A 15,225-nucleotide genomic window follows, 5' to 3' on the forward strand; every position below is an offset into this window, starting at 1 on the left:
GATCTTGAATTCGATCCTCTGGGGGATGGGGAGCCAGTGGAGGCGAGCGAGGGCGAGGGTGGGAGTGATGTGTTCCCGAAGCCTAGTGCGGGACAGTACACGAGCTGCAGAGTTCTGAATGACCTGCAGTGTGGAGGGAGGGCCGGGAAGGCCGACGAGGAGAGAGTCCCATAGTCCAGCCTTGAAGTGATAAAGGCGTGGACCGGAGTTTCAGCCGCGTGAGGGGTGAGGTAGTGCCGTAGTCTGGCGATGTTTCGGAGGTGATGGAAGGTGGTGCCAGTTGTGGCGCGGATACACTACCTCTCAGTTCTGCCTCAAAGGCAAACAGACCTCAACAGGAACATACTACAACAACTTCCATTTCTATAGAGCTCTTCACGCAGGATAGTGTCTTGGAGCAATTGGACACATACAAAATAAATAATATGAGAATAAGGTAGTAATATAGATCATTCATTATCAGTTAAAATAATTAGTTGTGTATTTATTTGTTTCAGGAAAGCAATGACATTTATTATTATCGACACGTGGCAATTCAGATCAAAGGCAGAGAATCAGTTTTATATAAAACCTGTAATTTGGTTGATTGATTTCCGCCTGGTTCCTGTGCTGGGCTCTCTGTGGCAAATAGAGATAAGCATTCTGAATGCACGAGTTCATCACTGTTTGAAGGGATTCTCTATCACAATGTCCAATTCTTCCTCTGAGAAAACCTGGCTGCAGGCGATCAGAGGGAAGGTTCTGCAATTATTTGCTGGCCTCATTTCTGCTCAGGTACATGTCCTGTGTGAAGGGGTTTGATTTACGTCAGCAGTTAGTATAATGCCCGTCATTGGTTTCCTGGACCATTTTGAATTTTTTCCACACTGAGGTTGTGTTTAGCAGCCTTAATAATAATAATCCTTGCATTTAATATACCGCCTTATCAGGTCATTGAGCCTTGGGACAACATCAGCATCTGGGAGGGTAACTTATGAAGGGTGCTGTACAAATACAAGTTGTTGTTGTGGAATGAGATGGAGCCTGAGTCATCACTGCCGTGAGTGTGGGAATTGAGTGGGAAGCACCCAGTTCTCACATTTCAGTCTATTTTCTGAGCTGTAACAAGTTGATATATTGTGCTGCCTCTGAATACAAATATCTTGAAGATTTCAGAGTCGGTTTGGAGCTGCGAATGCCAAATACTTGGGTTTAGTGCTCACTCAATCACCTTCACACATGTTTTTCTCTGCATTAAAATCAGCTCCACATGGAAAATAGTTTGTTTCAAACTATATTCTAATCTTGTTCCTATTCCAGCAAACATGAGAGAACTTACAAACTCTGAAGCTGTGCTTGTCATTGCCATATACATTTTACAGTTTGCTTCCATTGCTGGTCGCTTCTGGTTGACTGTGAACTGAAAGAACCATTTGGTTTCACACCCATTGCACTTGTCATAGGAAGATGCCAGATGTCACTCTTGTAGCTATGGAGATTGGATGTAGGCTGCAGCAAGTGATGCATGTACAGTGAGTGAGTTGAACCCATCATACTATGTGCGTGTGCGTACCAGTGCACGTGTATATAAAACCAACACTAATGCAACAGATCAAATGGCCTCCTACTGACTCACAGATAATTATGGTTCTGTAGGGCACTTGGGGAAAGAGCAGGGAATTGGAATTAGGCTTCATTAGAGGAGCAAACAGTGACAATGATGAACAGGATAGATAGCTTCCTACTGTGTTCTGGGTTTCCATTGTTCTGTTTGTTCATTTAGTCATAGTGACATTTACCTCCAATACACACCAATCACTATAGTTTACGGTATATCCTGTGACGTCTTGCTGGTGTGAAAGACGCTGAATCAAATGTCAGTATTATTATTATAATTATAACAATTACTGATACTCTCACAGCCCCAGATTACTCTGAAACTTTTGAATACATTATATTAAAAATATCGCTGGACAGATATTGCCTGGAGCTGTTTGCTTTATGTTGGTGACAGAAAAAAGACAGTCACGTGCTTAGGGCAGAAACACACCAGTTGTGGCACAAAGAACTGTGCGTGGCAGGGAAAACTGCAATAAAATTTATTTTATCTTCTCTTTGGGGGAGCAAGCATGTTGTTATTGTTCCTAATAATGACATAGCAAATCTTTCACAAACCTGATGTTGATCTTTCAGGACTATTGAGACACACACACACTCTCATTAACTCAATGGCGAGGAAAAGGCAGTTGATTCTGCACAGACTTGTGTCCCTAATGGAATAGAGGCCTGGACATTATGTGTTATTTGATAGGATTTAAACAACACAAATTACACTTCACACCATCCTGAAAATGCTATTCTTGGAGCTTTCTAAAACAAGTGCAAATTTCTAAAAGCCTGTGTGTGTAGTAAAGTTCTGAATGCAGCATTATTGTTGTATTATTGTTATACCCGAGATTGACTTATCAGCAGTTTGGCAGATGTAGAATGTTTACTGTAGAGAAAGAGTAACTTTTAGAATGAATTTACAATATTTCTTTTCTTTTTTCAGTTAAGAAAGCAAAACTCGACGGCCCACAAGGTAAGCGATTTCTTTTCATCACCATCTAATGTGTTAATGGGGGTCACCATGCCTTGCGGCTGTTAACTAACAGAGAACGATACAAACAAAACTTTGTCTCTGCTCGAAAACGCAGCTGAACAGTCAGTCTTTAAGCTATATTTTGTGTCTCCTAAGTAATCATTTTTTTTATTTAATTAAGGTAAGCTGGTGAAAAACGTCTTAATAACGCATTGAGAACACAGCCGCCCCAGCTCTAACAGGCCATGTGACTAGTTGGTTCCAGTGAACGGAAACCACTGGCTAGGCTTGCGAGAGTGGTTGTTCAAGCGCTCTGAGACGCAGTCCGGCGTGGAGGGCACTATATAAACCCAAATTGTTGTTGTTGGCTTTCTGCGCCCATGTGCGGCGTACAGGACGTGACATCAACAATGACCCAACAACTCAGAAGCCTCTGATGTCGAGCGTGTTTTTAGCATGACGGTCAGCCAATGAAACTTCCTTTTCTTTCTGAACAGAATCTTTAATGTCCACCTGAACAGGGCACAGATGAGATTTAGTGTCAAGCATCCACATGAAATGGAGACGAAAGAGCCCTCGGTTTAACATCTCGATCCAATCACATCAGCATTCTTGTGCCACAGCATCTCTGAGATTAGACAACTTGTCCAGGAGTAGTCCCCAGTGGATATTTAATAGCTTGGCACTAAACTCTGCCTTTGCTTAACTTCCCTCTCATTGAGATCCTAATGTATGTTATATGTGATAACCAGTCTGGCTGCTTGTTGCTATTTAGCTACTTTGAGTTGAACTGGTTAGATTTGATGTGCAGCGACATTTAAAGCTTGTTTCATGTTTGTCACAGCCACTCCGAGCTATTTGAAATGCCACAGCTGTTTATAAACAGAGATGTATCAACTGAGATGGTTTCCAATGTGGACCATGGTCCCAGCTACCCCACAACCCAGCCAAGAGCACCCAGCATCCCTTTGCCACCGATGCGGGTAGAAAACCTGTTACAGAACAATTCAGTCAATTAATTTTGTAGTCAATTAATTTTATTCATTGGCTTTGTTTTTTTTCCTCTGCGTCTATTGGCAGCCTCTCTGTCGCTGGGTTGCAGTGCACTCCAGGGAGTTCTCCCTGGCTGGAAACTCAGTTCACGCTGTTTATACCAGGCTTCGCACTTTGATGGGCAGAGATCAAAGAGCTGGTGTGTAATGTGCCGATTCCTAAAAGTTGTGATCTTTCCATTTTTATATTAATAGAAACAATAGTCAGCATCGTCTCTTTAGTGACATTAAAAACCAGATGTGTGTGTAACAGAAGGAGAGTAAGCTCATTTTATTGAGGAAGAATGTTAAGCATCATCAAATTAACCTTTCATTCAGAACTATTAATCGCTAATTCACTGAGCAATGAAATTCTTGCACCTCAGCAATAAATATCAGCAGACAAACAGGTAAGTGTCTCACTGGGGGAAGTGGGGGGGTTGAAAGGGAAAAGACATATCCCGCGCTGTTACAAAGGGAGCTGTTAGCTGCTGTCTCTGTGTCATTACTTGTTGCTGTGTTTCATGGCTTCTTGTTAAAGGCTGCCCAAGAGCAGACATTTTGTATGCAAATGCCCCCGAGGGTCAACCCAGCATGATATTCTGATTGGGGTGAAACGCTGCAGAGTTCTAACTGGTTGCTGAATGAGTGAACGAGTGCCAATTGAATATCTCTCTCTCTCACACACAAACATATACACACACACACACACCCACACATACATACACTCTCCCCCGCACACACACATACACTCCCCCGCCACCCACACACACCACACATACCCCCCCACACACACACACCACACATACCCCCCCCCCCACACACACACACCGCACATACAACCCCCACCCCACCCACACCACACGTACAGTAACACTCACACACACATACACATGCAAAAACATTGACACACGCACACACACACACCCACACACAACTGCACTGTTTGTATTCATAAATGCATTGGACAAATTTACTAAACCGGGTGACTGGAGCAGAACAGCACTCAGCTCACAGGAGCAAATTGGTTACATTAGCTGATGGAGCAGAATAGCCCTCTCCGCCCTCTTGCATTAGCTCATCCTGTATCCTTTTATCTTTGCCTCCTCACTGTACTTAAGCTGAAGTGACAGTTCCCGGCTAAAAGCGTGGGTCGCTTCCAGCTTCCAGGAAGCTGCCAGTGATGTACGGGAAGAGAGCAGGTAGCAGTGTGCTGGAGGGACCCAGCCTGTCTCACTCGCTGACAGGTTGGCTCAGTGTCTCCCCGGGTGTCTGGGGTCAGGAGCATGCTGCGTTTGTGAATGAGTCTGAAATCCTGTTCTCTGGTAGTGTACGTTTGTTCTCTGAAGGACTGTGCCTCTAATGCATACTGACCGTTCCTCGCCAGCCTTCAGGAAAGGAAGTGTCTCTTCACACCCCACCCCCCTCTCCCCGCACCCGGTGAAGAATAAGCTTTTGCATTAATTAAAACTGAGCTCTTTATTCCTGTCTTTAATTAAAGAGGCACGTGTTGAAAGTATTTTGCCTGCTGTTAATCCACCTTCATCCCTTCCAGAAAAGTTCAATGCCTACGTGACTCTGAAGGTGCAGAATGTGAAGAGCACGACCATCGCAGTGCGGGGGAGCCAGCCGTGCTGGGAGCAAGACTTCATGTTGTGAGTTTTCAATGTGGAAACAGAACAATGACAGGCAGTGCCTGCCCCTTATCCCCGTCAGGAAGAGAAGGCCTGGGGAGCGCTGAGGTTGACCAGCCCTTATTGTGCGCTGCCGTGTTAACACGAGCACAAGGTCCGATTGTGTAAAAGCAGAGGTGCCGAGTGCTTTTTTAGAAAATAATTTAGACTCACACAGGACAGAGTGACGCTGTGCATTAGGCCAGAAAGCTCGCTCTCGCGAGCCCAACGCCAGTGGTCAGTCTCATCACCAGCTCCGCATAATGACTGAAGCGTGTCCCAAGTCAACGGGCAACACATATGGCAAGTGGTGCACTTTCCTGAGAATCTTTAGTGGTTCACATTTAACACAAAGCACGAGTGGTTGATCTCAAATCAGTTGGCGAACAGGGGCAGATTCTCTTCATATTCTATGTTGATGGGGAATCATTTCCGAGTGAGCTGAAGATCAGCACTGCAGATAGACCTGTGTGGAAAGTAAGGTACCAGCACCTGGGAATTGAGATCAGTGATGGGAGTTTGTATTTGGGGTTGAGATGGTGACAGACAGCAGTGTTAGGAATGGCCAAGCCCTTGGCTTTCATGAGCACTTGATGGATGAGACTGTTCTCTTGCCCAAATCGATAGCTTCAGCCTTTTGTATGGCTAAAGGAATGAGTTGTAAGCGGTGCCAATTAGCCAGCAGTGCTCTTCATACTGTACTGATATTAAGAATAACAAATCTGTTTAAAATTATTGATCAGGAGTCTGAGGCAGAGTTGTGAAAGTCATTGATAAAAGTTAAGTGTGTAGACTGTTGACTGTCTTTGTCTCTGTGGAGGAAATAGAGTTTAAAAATAGTCAAACACATCCTGAATTATTGAACACTGAACTACTTAATTTTCAATCTAAATAAAGATTACTAGAAGTTCCTGTACATGTCTCAAACTGATATTTAATGGGAAAGCTTGAAGATAGACTTGGAATCAAGTACCCACCGAGTGGGTAAGATTAGAGTATTAATCTCCACAGGGATGTCTGTGAAAGGTTGGTGAGACAGGCTGTGGATAGAACCTAAGAGGAAGGGATGGAGAGAAATGTACACCAGCATGATGTCATTCACAGCAGGAAGGTTTCACTTCCACTTCACTCTCACCATCCTGGGGTCAGGACCCAACAAGTCTCTTCCCACCACCGTCAGCCAGCCTTGTGTTTCCAGTTATTACAAATGTCGTAACGGGGAGAGTGTGGAATCTTTTGCCTGAAGGAAACGTGAAATAAAAGAGTGCACTACCCCAGGTGCCCACAGTTGATTGGGATGTTTAATAGGGAGTTACATAGTGATAGACATAGAGAAAAGGCAGGGAAACTGGATTAAGAGATTTCCCTCCTATAATAACATGGGGACCCAGACCCAAATAACACTCCTATTGGAGAAGCAGTGTTGCCTTTGAGAGGATTGTAAAATAGCTTGTGGCAAAATGTGAATCGAATGGTCTCTAATGGTCGAGGTAGAAGTGTTATCTTTTAACAACAACAACATTACATTTCTATAGCGCCTTTCATGCCAGGAGGACATCCCAAGGCGCTGGACAGAGTACAGCATTTCAGACCCGAGCTGGGGTTGGGGGGTAAGGGAGGGGTGGGTTTTAGTTGCAGAAGGGCACGATATGTTCAGGAATAGTTTCTCGTCAAAGTTCAATTGATGTGAATTCCGTACAGCAATATCTTGGACAGCAGCTGACTGACTGGGCTGATGGCCAATGCTGTGGCAAGTTGTATAGAAATCTAGGGCTGACTCTTCAGTGGAATTTGGGCCATTTAAATACACTTGTTGCTGTTTTCACTGAATCTTGTGAATTTACTGGTTAGTTATTCTCAACCATTTATTTTTGACTGTTACATATAATATTAATGCCCAAACTAACAACAGAGGGAGGGAGGAGGATCCTGTTCTGATTCTATATTAAAATGAAGGTTACGTGTGGTATGAAGTGTGCTAAGACATCGTTCAAGGAGATTTTGTCAATGTTTGCAAATACCCGATAAGTGACCCCACGGTGAGCTCTGATCATAGACCACCTTTTCTTGAATTCTCGTAAGTTCGGATTTCATAAATGATACACTTTTTGGGAACTGAATGTAGGGCAATGCGCAATTTCGTTGTTGCCCTTCATTCTCCGAGCCGTTAGCGCTGCTGACAGTCAGTGGCTGGAGGCTGCAGCTCTAAATAGTGACGGTGGAAAAAAGTCCCAGAGCAACACTCTTTATTGTCAGAACTCTTTGTAGCTACACATTGCAGTCAGTCTGACTTACAGTATTTCTTAACAGATTTCCCAAATAAAAAACTGTAAATATCAAACTGCTAATTCATTGAATGTGCCAAGGAATATATTCTTAACCGCAATAGGACATTTTCACAGGTGCAAAGATGAATGAATTTAAAAAAAGAGGACATTCAAGAGAAATTTCTTTAATACTTCAAAGACCAGCAGAGTATTAAATAAATTCCTTCCTCGCGGGCATTGTACGATGATTTGACAAAATGGTTTGTAACTGCTGAAGCTCCCAGGAACTCAGCGGTTACTTTGATAGTTTGTGAAATACACTGCCTCGTTTCCAGGTGTGCCGCGAATGTGATTGATTGATAGAGAACTGGCAGATTTTAAACCTGCCAACTAACATGAAATTTGATTGTGAGTGAATGATTTTTATTACTTTGTGTTCTTCCTCAGTGAAATCAACCGTTTAGACCTCGGCTTAACAGTGGAAGTGTGGAACAAAGGGCTGATCTGGGACACGATGGTCGGTACAGTATGGATTCCTTTAAGGAGTATACGGCAATCAAACGAGGTAAGAAACCAGTTTGTCATTAATACCTTTTCTCATCAAACCGAAGACATCTCCTTTACACTTTGCTGTCAAACGGCAATTTAGAGATTATCCAGTGCTATAGTTTACGTTATCGCTGCATTGGTATTGCTTTTCACATACTTTCAGAAGTCAGTGAACATTTACAGGTAGTTTCCTCACTGGAATGCCCTCGGCTCTGAACGATATCGGTCTCAGCTCTGGTGCTTCTGCAAAGTGACTTTATAGCTGAATTACGACACAAGACCAGTCCAAACCTTTATGTTCTCTCTTGGCAGATAAATCTCAATTTACTGCAAATATTATGAGACGCCAGGGCTGTTATAGCCACATAATGTGCAAATAAAACGATGTATTTATTACGCAAAGGTAATTAGTTTCCTACACACTGAAGCATATTTGCATACTCATTCAGCATCACTGTCCTACCGTGAACATTAGGAAGAGCTAAGTAAGTCATTTATGATCGTATAGATAAACTTTGTGGTTCAGAATAAAAACTGTGCGAAGATTAGCCATGATGTCTTGCCAATTACCATGAGGATTTCCTGTCAGTAGTGTTGCTATTACTGAATCCAGTTAATAATAATATTGGGGAATTTGCTGCTGTTTTGGCCTCAGAGCAAAATCGGTTCAAGTGCAAATTGGAAGCTTCAATGTATGAGTATCATTCGCGACTCTACGAAAACTCCACTTTTCTTTTCTGCATCCCTGACCTCTCACTCTCTCCTCTAAGGATGGACCTGGCGAATGGCTGACACTCGACTCTGAGGTTATAATGACAGATAATGAAATCTGTGGAACGAAAGACCCAACATTTCATAGGATTTTGTTGGACACTCGCTTTGAGTTACCACTCGGTATGTTTCACTGACCTTTAGAAGACCTTTATTAAGACTTTCCAGTCATTATTGCCATTCAGTACTGTCACCATTTTGTGCGAATGTTTTGCTGCAACGTATTTCAGAGCCTTGGGTGAAAGGTGCTTTACAAATGTAATTTAGTTATTGTTGTTCATAATCCTCTGACATTTTAGGACAAAAGGCTAAAACTCGGTGGAATTTCAGGCCGACTTAACCCTCTTAGTTTAGTGAGGATGTTGCCCACTTTATCCTAATCTTGTAAAGTTAATTTCTTAAAAGAGTTCAATTCACGTCAGCGTATAATTAAACCTCATCAGCCGCAGCTTGTGCGAGGTATTAATAACAGCACAAGTCAGAATAAATATTTCACAACCAGAGCGCTTGCATCTGGCCAGCAAGCTCCCTTTCACCAGTATTAAATCCCACAAATGGGTGATTTACTGCGTTGCCAGCCTGCTGATTGCACAATGCATAGGTCACTGCGCAATTGTATACGAGGAACATTAATACAGTGCAAGGCAAACAGATGTTTTTACCATAATAACCACCACCTTTTCAGCTCTTGGTGGAATTTTTAGCGGTGGCATGGAGAAACCTTTAAAAAAAATTAAATCAGATGATTTCTGAGGTTAAACTCCAATTATGCAAATTCTCTCTGTACACTAAGCGTTGCAAACTTGCCAGCAGTGTTTAGACACCACTCGTGTTGCTGGAGGCCACAGACCCAGTTCACTACCAGAGATGTCAGACTGATTTCGTTCATAGAAAATTCCAATGGAGAAGATCCAGAAAACTTGCGATAAATCTTTTTCATAATTTAAATTGATTTTTAAGCCTCAAAAAATCAGATAATGAAACCACGTGGGGACTCTACAGTGTTAAAGAAAAACACTGAATAAATACATTTTCCTTTGAGCCTCCTACTTTGCTGATTAATTAATACTGCAACAGATTAAAACTGCCTGAGCGCAGAAAGAAATCAGAAATTGGGATTCCCGGCTCTATCTCCATTTAGATGATTCACGCTGCTCACCACCAATGTTTTTAATTAACTTTGATTCCATTTATCTGAGAGAATAACTTGTGACTGAACTCACTGCCACAAATTTATCTTTATTAATAAACAGTTCAGACTCGCCCTCAGAGCGTCCGTACTGCATGTCACATTCTGCCTCAGAGTTAGACTGACGGTAACAGGTCAGTTCAGTTTTTAATCGGTTGGAGTAAATGAATAGAAAACGAATTCAGAAAATAAACCTACTTGATAGCTTGTGAATGTTTTGTTTTTAGGTGTACTCGTGTAGATCCTAGTCTTGGATTTGATCTTAAAATGCAAACGTTCTACCAAATTGTAGAAAATCCTTCTCTGGACATTACTATCGATAGCGATGGAGCTACTGTTTGTGCTGTGCAAAGACATGTTATAACGACCGTTTGTACCCAGGTGCATTAGCGAATACAATGGTTGGCATTATCCTGGCTTTGTCCACAGGGCTGTCTTTTGTGCCACTCGTATTTCATTCCATTGATTTGAAAAAAAGATGATTTTTTTTTAAGTTGAAGCAGTTTGTGCAACCTGTGGCTTCTCTTGTAGACATCCCAGAAGAGGAAGCTCGATACTGGGCCAAAAAACTGGAGCAGTTGAATGCCATGAGAGACCACAATGATGTAAGTTGAATGCGAAGACCTAGTCAGTATATGCAGAGCAGGTCACCTCCCTGTCCTGTTAGACATGTTAGACGTGACTAAAGTAGCGGTCATCTGCAGATAAGGGAATCCTGGGTGGATTACGTGGATCCATTTGATGACAGATAGCTGTTCAGAATTGAGACTGTGCTGCACTGTAGAGAACTTGCTCTTCTCATGTAACTGAGCTGGGCCCTTGCTGCGTACTGGGAACTCTGCTCCACGTTTCAGTGACTAAAATCCTTTGCAGTTATTTCACAACTCCAATCAGTCTGTGAGCAGAAGCTTTCACCACATTGTTAACAAGTTAACCCGATTTTCAGTTTTGAGGTTTCATGTCAACTCTCTTTTTATATTAGTATGAATTCCAGGAGGAGCAGGAGAGGCCGTTGGCGATGCCGGGCTCACAGTGCTGTAAGTCATTCCCGGGTTTATATTGCGTGGATAATAGTTTGGTTTGGCGCTGCTCAGTTTGATGTGAGGAAGTATTTTCTTGTCTCAGATGAAAATTGCCACCGGCAGATCTTTGACAGGAAGTTTGAGTGGAACCTCGCCCAGTGCGCTAGCTATTAATATTGTTTTATTTTATATATTGTTTGATTATGTCTCTCTCTGATGGGTCTTTCCTTCTTTTGCTACCTCACAGGCAACTGGAGCTATTTCGGTTGGGGAGACCAACAAAGTAAGTAACTATTGATTGCTACCGGTGCACACTTTGGCTTATTCTCTATCAGATTTGGTGATATCCGGAGGAATCTATTGCGGTTTATAGTGATCTGTCATGTTTGTTAATGATAGTTCCTCCCCACAGTAACATTGAATGAGGTGGGAATTGTAGCGATCGATTGTAGATCCTCTGCGATGTTTTTTTTGGTGCTAATCCCGAATCGTCAAAGCTTTGGAAACATATCTTGTCGTTGCTTATAGACAACGAGGACCCTGACAGTGCGGTGGACGACCGAGACAGTGACTATCGCAGTGAAACTAGCAACAGCATTCCACCGCCCTACCATAACACAGCTCAGATTAATGAGTCAGTCCATCAGTACTCCATCTCGTCACGGCACCAGCAGAACGGCTCGCGGGACTCTTGCGCTGACTCTATTCACAGCTATGAGCTTGATGATTCAGATCATCAAAGGCCCATCAGGTATGTTTTAAAATGTTGACCAGTTTTCAGTCTTTCCTGTTGTGCAGCTGGCAGTGGCGCCGCATAGAGATTCACAATGTGAGGTGACCTAATGGGCAATGTCCTGCCACGTACCAGCTCTCAACCATCAGGGCACAAGCCGGGTGTTTGCCACAGTCTGTCCCTGTTAGCTCCCTGTTAGTCCCTGGGGCTGTGACAGGCGCTGACCCCAGGGATAGCCAGACAGTGAGTGGTTCTATTCATTATAATGAGCAAGAAATCGTTAATCAGTGATTGAAGGAGCACTAATTGTAATATTGGAGGGCCACTAAACTCCTTTGTAAAGAAACGTGTTGTGGGGTATATTGTAATAATTTAAACATGTGTTGCTTTGAACATTGTAGAAATATAAATCCATTTTAAGAAGAAATCTTGTTAAACGATTCCATCCCTTTTAACAAACGCGTCAAGTCCAGGCTGCGCTCAGTGGCCTCCCTCTGTTATCCCGCAGCTAGCCGCACAAGGTGCTTGTTGCTTTTGAAGCCTTGATTGTTGTGAAGTTTACCGACTTACATTCAAGTTGCTTCTGAGTTTGGAGAGTGACCGACAGCTAAAAGGTTCCATTTACCCTAAAAAAACCATCGTCCTCACACAGTGGATATAGAACCTACAGAAGAAAAATTGCCTGGAATACCCAGGATTCTGTTTAATACGGAATAAAAGCATCATTTGTTGATGCTGAAGCTGTATGTAGTAACTATGCAGGCAGTGTAGAGATGAGCACTGTGAGGATGTGGTGAAGGGGAAGCACCTTTTGACCTGGAGATGGTCTGCTTCTATGATGAGTCTCTTTCAGCAGATTAGCGAATGGCACAAGCGGGGTTATTGCAGGGAATAACAGTATGTATTACATGGAGAATAACGTATAAAGTATATACTATATTGCAAAATAACAGTTTGTATAATTAAAGTGTTGATATGCAATACAAACCTCTTAATGGGAACATCCACTGGGCAAAATGATTCCCTTTTCCATTTGTTTGTGGTAAACCCTGTACCTGGGAGATTGATTGGTGTCTGAGGAATTTTACCCCTTAAATTGTTCCCATTAACAGGGTGCCATTATCTGGACCATAGAGTGGTGAGATGTTTTTATTACATACTCTACTTTAATGAGAAAACCATTGGGACTTTTTTTTATTTGTTACAATTTGAAATCCATTCAAACTCTTGAGAGTGGTGTTAACATAAACTATTGAATGGGTAATTTTGTTGATTCTTACCGTATTTGTTTAAAGGAAGGTAAATTTCAGAACCTCAAGCTTGTTTTGCTGATTATCTTAGATTACTTTATGTGTTGGGTACCTATTAGGGAAGTGGATCTTTATTTTCACCGCATGCCACATTCTGTTTTCTTCATTGGAGAATTCTTCCTTTATAATCCAACAAACACTTCCCTTCAGCTAAGCCTTCCACCAGAAAGGTTGGGCATTTGGTCTGAATCTGTGGAGATCTCTGTTGAGTGGCAGATTCTGTGGTTGTCCTTTTTTGGTCACCAGGTGTCTGACATGTGCGGAAACCCGTCACCATGTTTAAGAGTGTCCCCTTATATCTTTTATACTCTTGAATTTGAGGTATTGAATTTGAGGTATTCTGAAAATTTACTCTTTCGATCCACAAATGAGTAGTGTATGTAATAAAGGAATTTGCGGTGTACATTTTTGGGGATTTCTTTAAATTTTCCCTCACTCACTTCCTCTTTGTGCTTTCCATTTTCTCTGGCAGACGCTATGATAGCATAGATTCTGCCACAAATGGCCGCAGTGACCTAGAGACTGCGTCAGACTCTAGCAGGCTAACCAGTCGCCAATATTCCCTTGAAAGTAGGCAGTCTCTAGATCTGTCGGATAGGTGGGTTGGAACCTCATCTATTGCCTTGTTTGTACGGTAGACATTTGTGGTCTAAAACTGTGCTGTGGCTTGTCTGGTACTGTAGTTGTGTGCATGCCTGCTTAAGTGTTTCTTCTGTATTGGTGGATTTATAGCAGCTTCAATGAAGCAATATCATACGATTGAAAGTTGACGACGATCATCGATGTAGAGTTACTGAACTGCCAATGTTGTGTTGAATTACGTGTTTAACTATTCAAATTTAACTTGCAGTTCTTTCCAGCTTGTCTCCCAGTGTTTCATGTTGTTGATCGATCTACAAATGACTTCAGGTTTACAATTTATTTTCAAATTCAAGAGCTTTGCTTCATTTCTTTAAATTGTTACCATTTATTTATTTTTTAACCTTTTTTTTCTTCAGCGCAAATATTTTGTTATCACTTTCCAAAGGTGCAATAACATAAATACACTGAACGTGAATGCATTTCTTTTGTACCATTTTTTAACTTAAACTCCCAGTAACATGGGTAATGTAGAAGCTGTATATTTTAACCCAAAACACCAGCTACAACTTGAGCGTTGTTAGAAATCTTACCATTCCCCCCTGCTTTCCCTCTCCCCGTTTTTCTCTCTCTCCCCCACTCTCCCCCTCCCCATTTCTCCCTCTCTTTCTCTCTCCCTTTCCAACTCTCCTCCTCTTGTGTTTTAAAAACTCCGGTTGCTGATCTACTTTAGGAGTGGGTGCAGAGATCTGATCCACTTTAGGAGTGGGTGCAGAGACCTGCTTTGCCTGCTGTGTGACCAAATGCCTGAACATACGGAGCATGTGTTCGGCAGCAATCGGAGACCTTGCAATTCATCTTTGTCATCATTCCTGCCAATGTTTCTTCCCTCCCGTCCCGTCCTCCTGTCAGTTCTGCTTTTACTGCATTCACTTCTCTTTCTCTCCCCCAACTCCCCTACCCCCATACTAACCTACTTATGCTGAGGCCAGTTGCAGTGCCTCCAACGGATCACCCTGCCATGAACCAGACCCCTTCAGCCTCTCTCTGATCTTGTAGGGTCGCCGACAAATACAGTCACTACGCTTTACATTAATTCTTAGGAACATCACTTTTGCGGCCTTTTCAAACACCTGACAAGTTGCAATATCAAATTCAAGGATTTTTATTATTACGATAACTTCACCCACGGGCCATCTCTGGAGCTCCCTTGTCAGAAGCTTATTTCCTTACCTGGTCTCACCTGTGTCCTCTGTAACTCACCCTTTCACCATCATTAATTGCCACCGCTCTCTCCTCGCTGTGAACGGCACGGTGTTACTACGCGCGGCGGCAGGTTCTGCTCCCGGGCGTGGGTGCACAGTCACCCAGTCGCACCTTCACCGTCCTCTCTGTGTGTCAGGAACGGGGATCATCCTGGCGATGATGTTGTTGTGCCCACAGCTCTCGCAGCGCGTTTCCCTTTGAATTCTGCTCGGTGCATCTGCATTCTCGGCTCATTGATTCGGGGCTCAAGATGACTGGCATATTAGACGTGTAAT

The 15,225-nt window shown here is 42.8% G+C and overlaps 1 protein-coding gene across 1 annotated transcript in view; it reads left to right on the forward strand.

Annotated features, from left to right (window-relative positions):
- LOC103189689 (protein unc-13 homolog A) overlaps nucleotides 1-15,225 on the forward strand; it is a 71,400-nt gene that overhangs the window by 17,601 nt on the left and 38,574 nt on the right. The window contains exons 2-9 of the mRNA XM_007910172.2: nucleotides 2,531-2,560; nucleotides 5,147-5,246; nucleotides 7,979-8,096; nucleotides 8,851-8,974; nucleotides 10,572-10,645; nucleotides 11,023-11,077; nucleotides 11,310-11,345; nucleotides 11,591-11,813. Of these exons, the coding sequence (XP_007908363.1) occupies nucleotides 2,531-2,560; nucleotides 5,147-5,246; nucleotides 7,979-8,096; nucleotides 8,851-8,974; nucleotides 10,572-10,645; nucleotides 11,023-11,077; nucleotides 11,310-11,345; nucleotides 11,591-11,813 (760 nt within the window). The remainder of the gene's footprint in view (nucleotides 1-2,530; nucleotides 2,561-5,146; nucleotides 5,247-7,978; nucleotides 8,097-8,850; nucleotides 8,975-10,571; nucleotides 10,646-11,022; nucleotides 11,078-11,309; nucleotides 11,346-11,590; nucleotides 11,814-15,225) is intronic.

This window comes from Callorhinchus milii, unplaced genomic scaffold, assembly GCF_018977255.1.
Source record: "Callorhinchus milii isolate IMCB2004 unplaced genomic scaffold, IMCB_Cmil_1.0 Scaffold21, whole genome shotgun sequence".
Lineage (NCBI taxonomy): Eukaryota > Metazoa > Chordata > Chondrichthyes > Chimaeriformes > Callorhinchidae > Callorhinchus > Callorhinchus milii.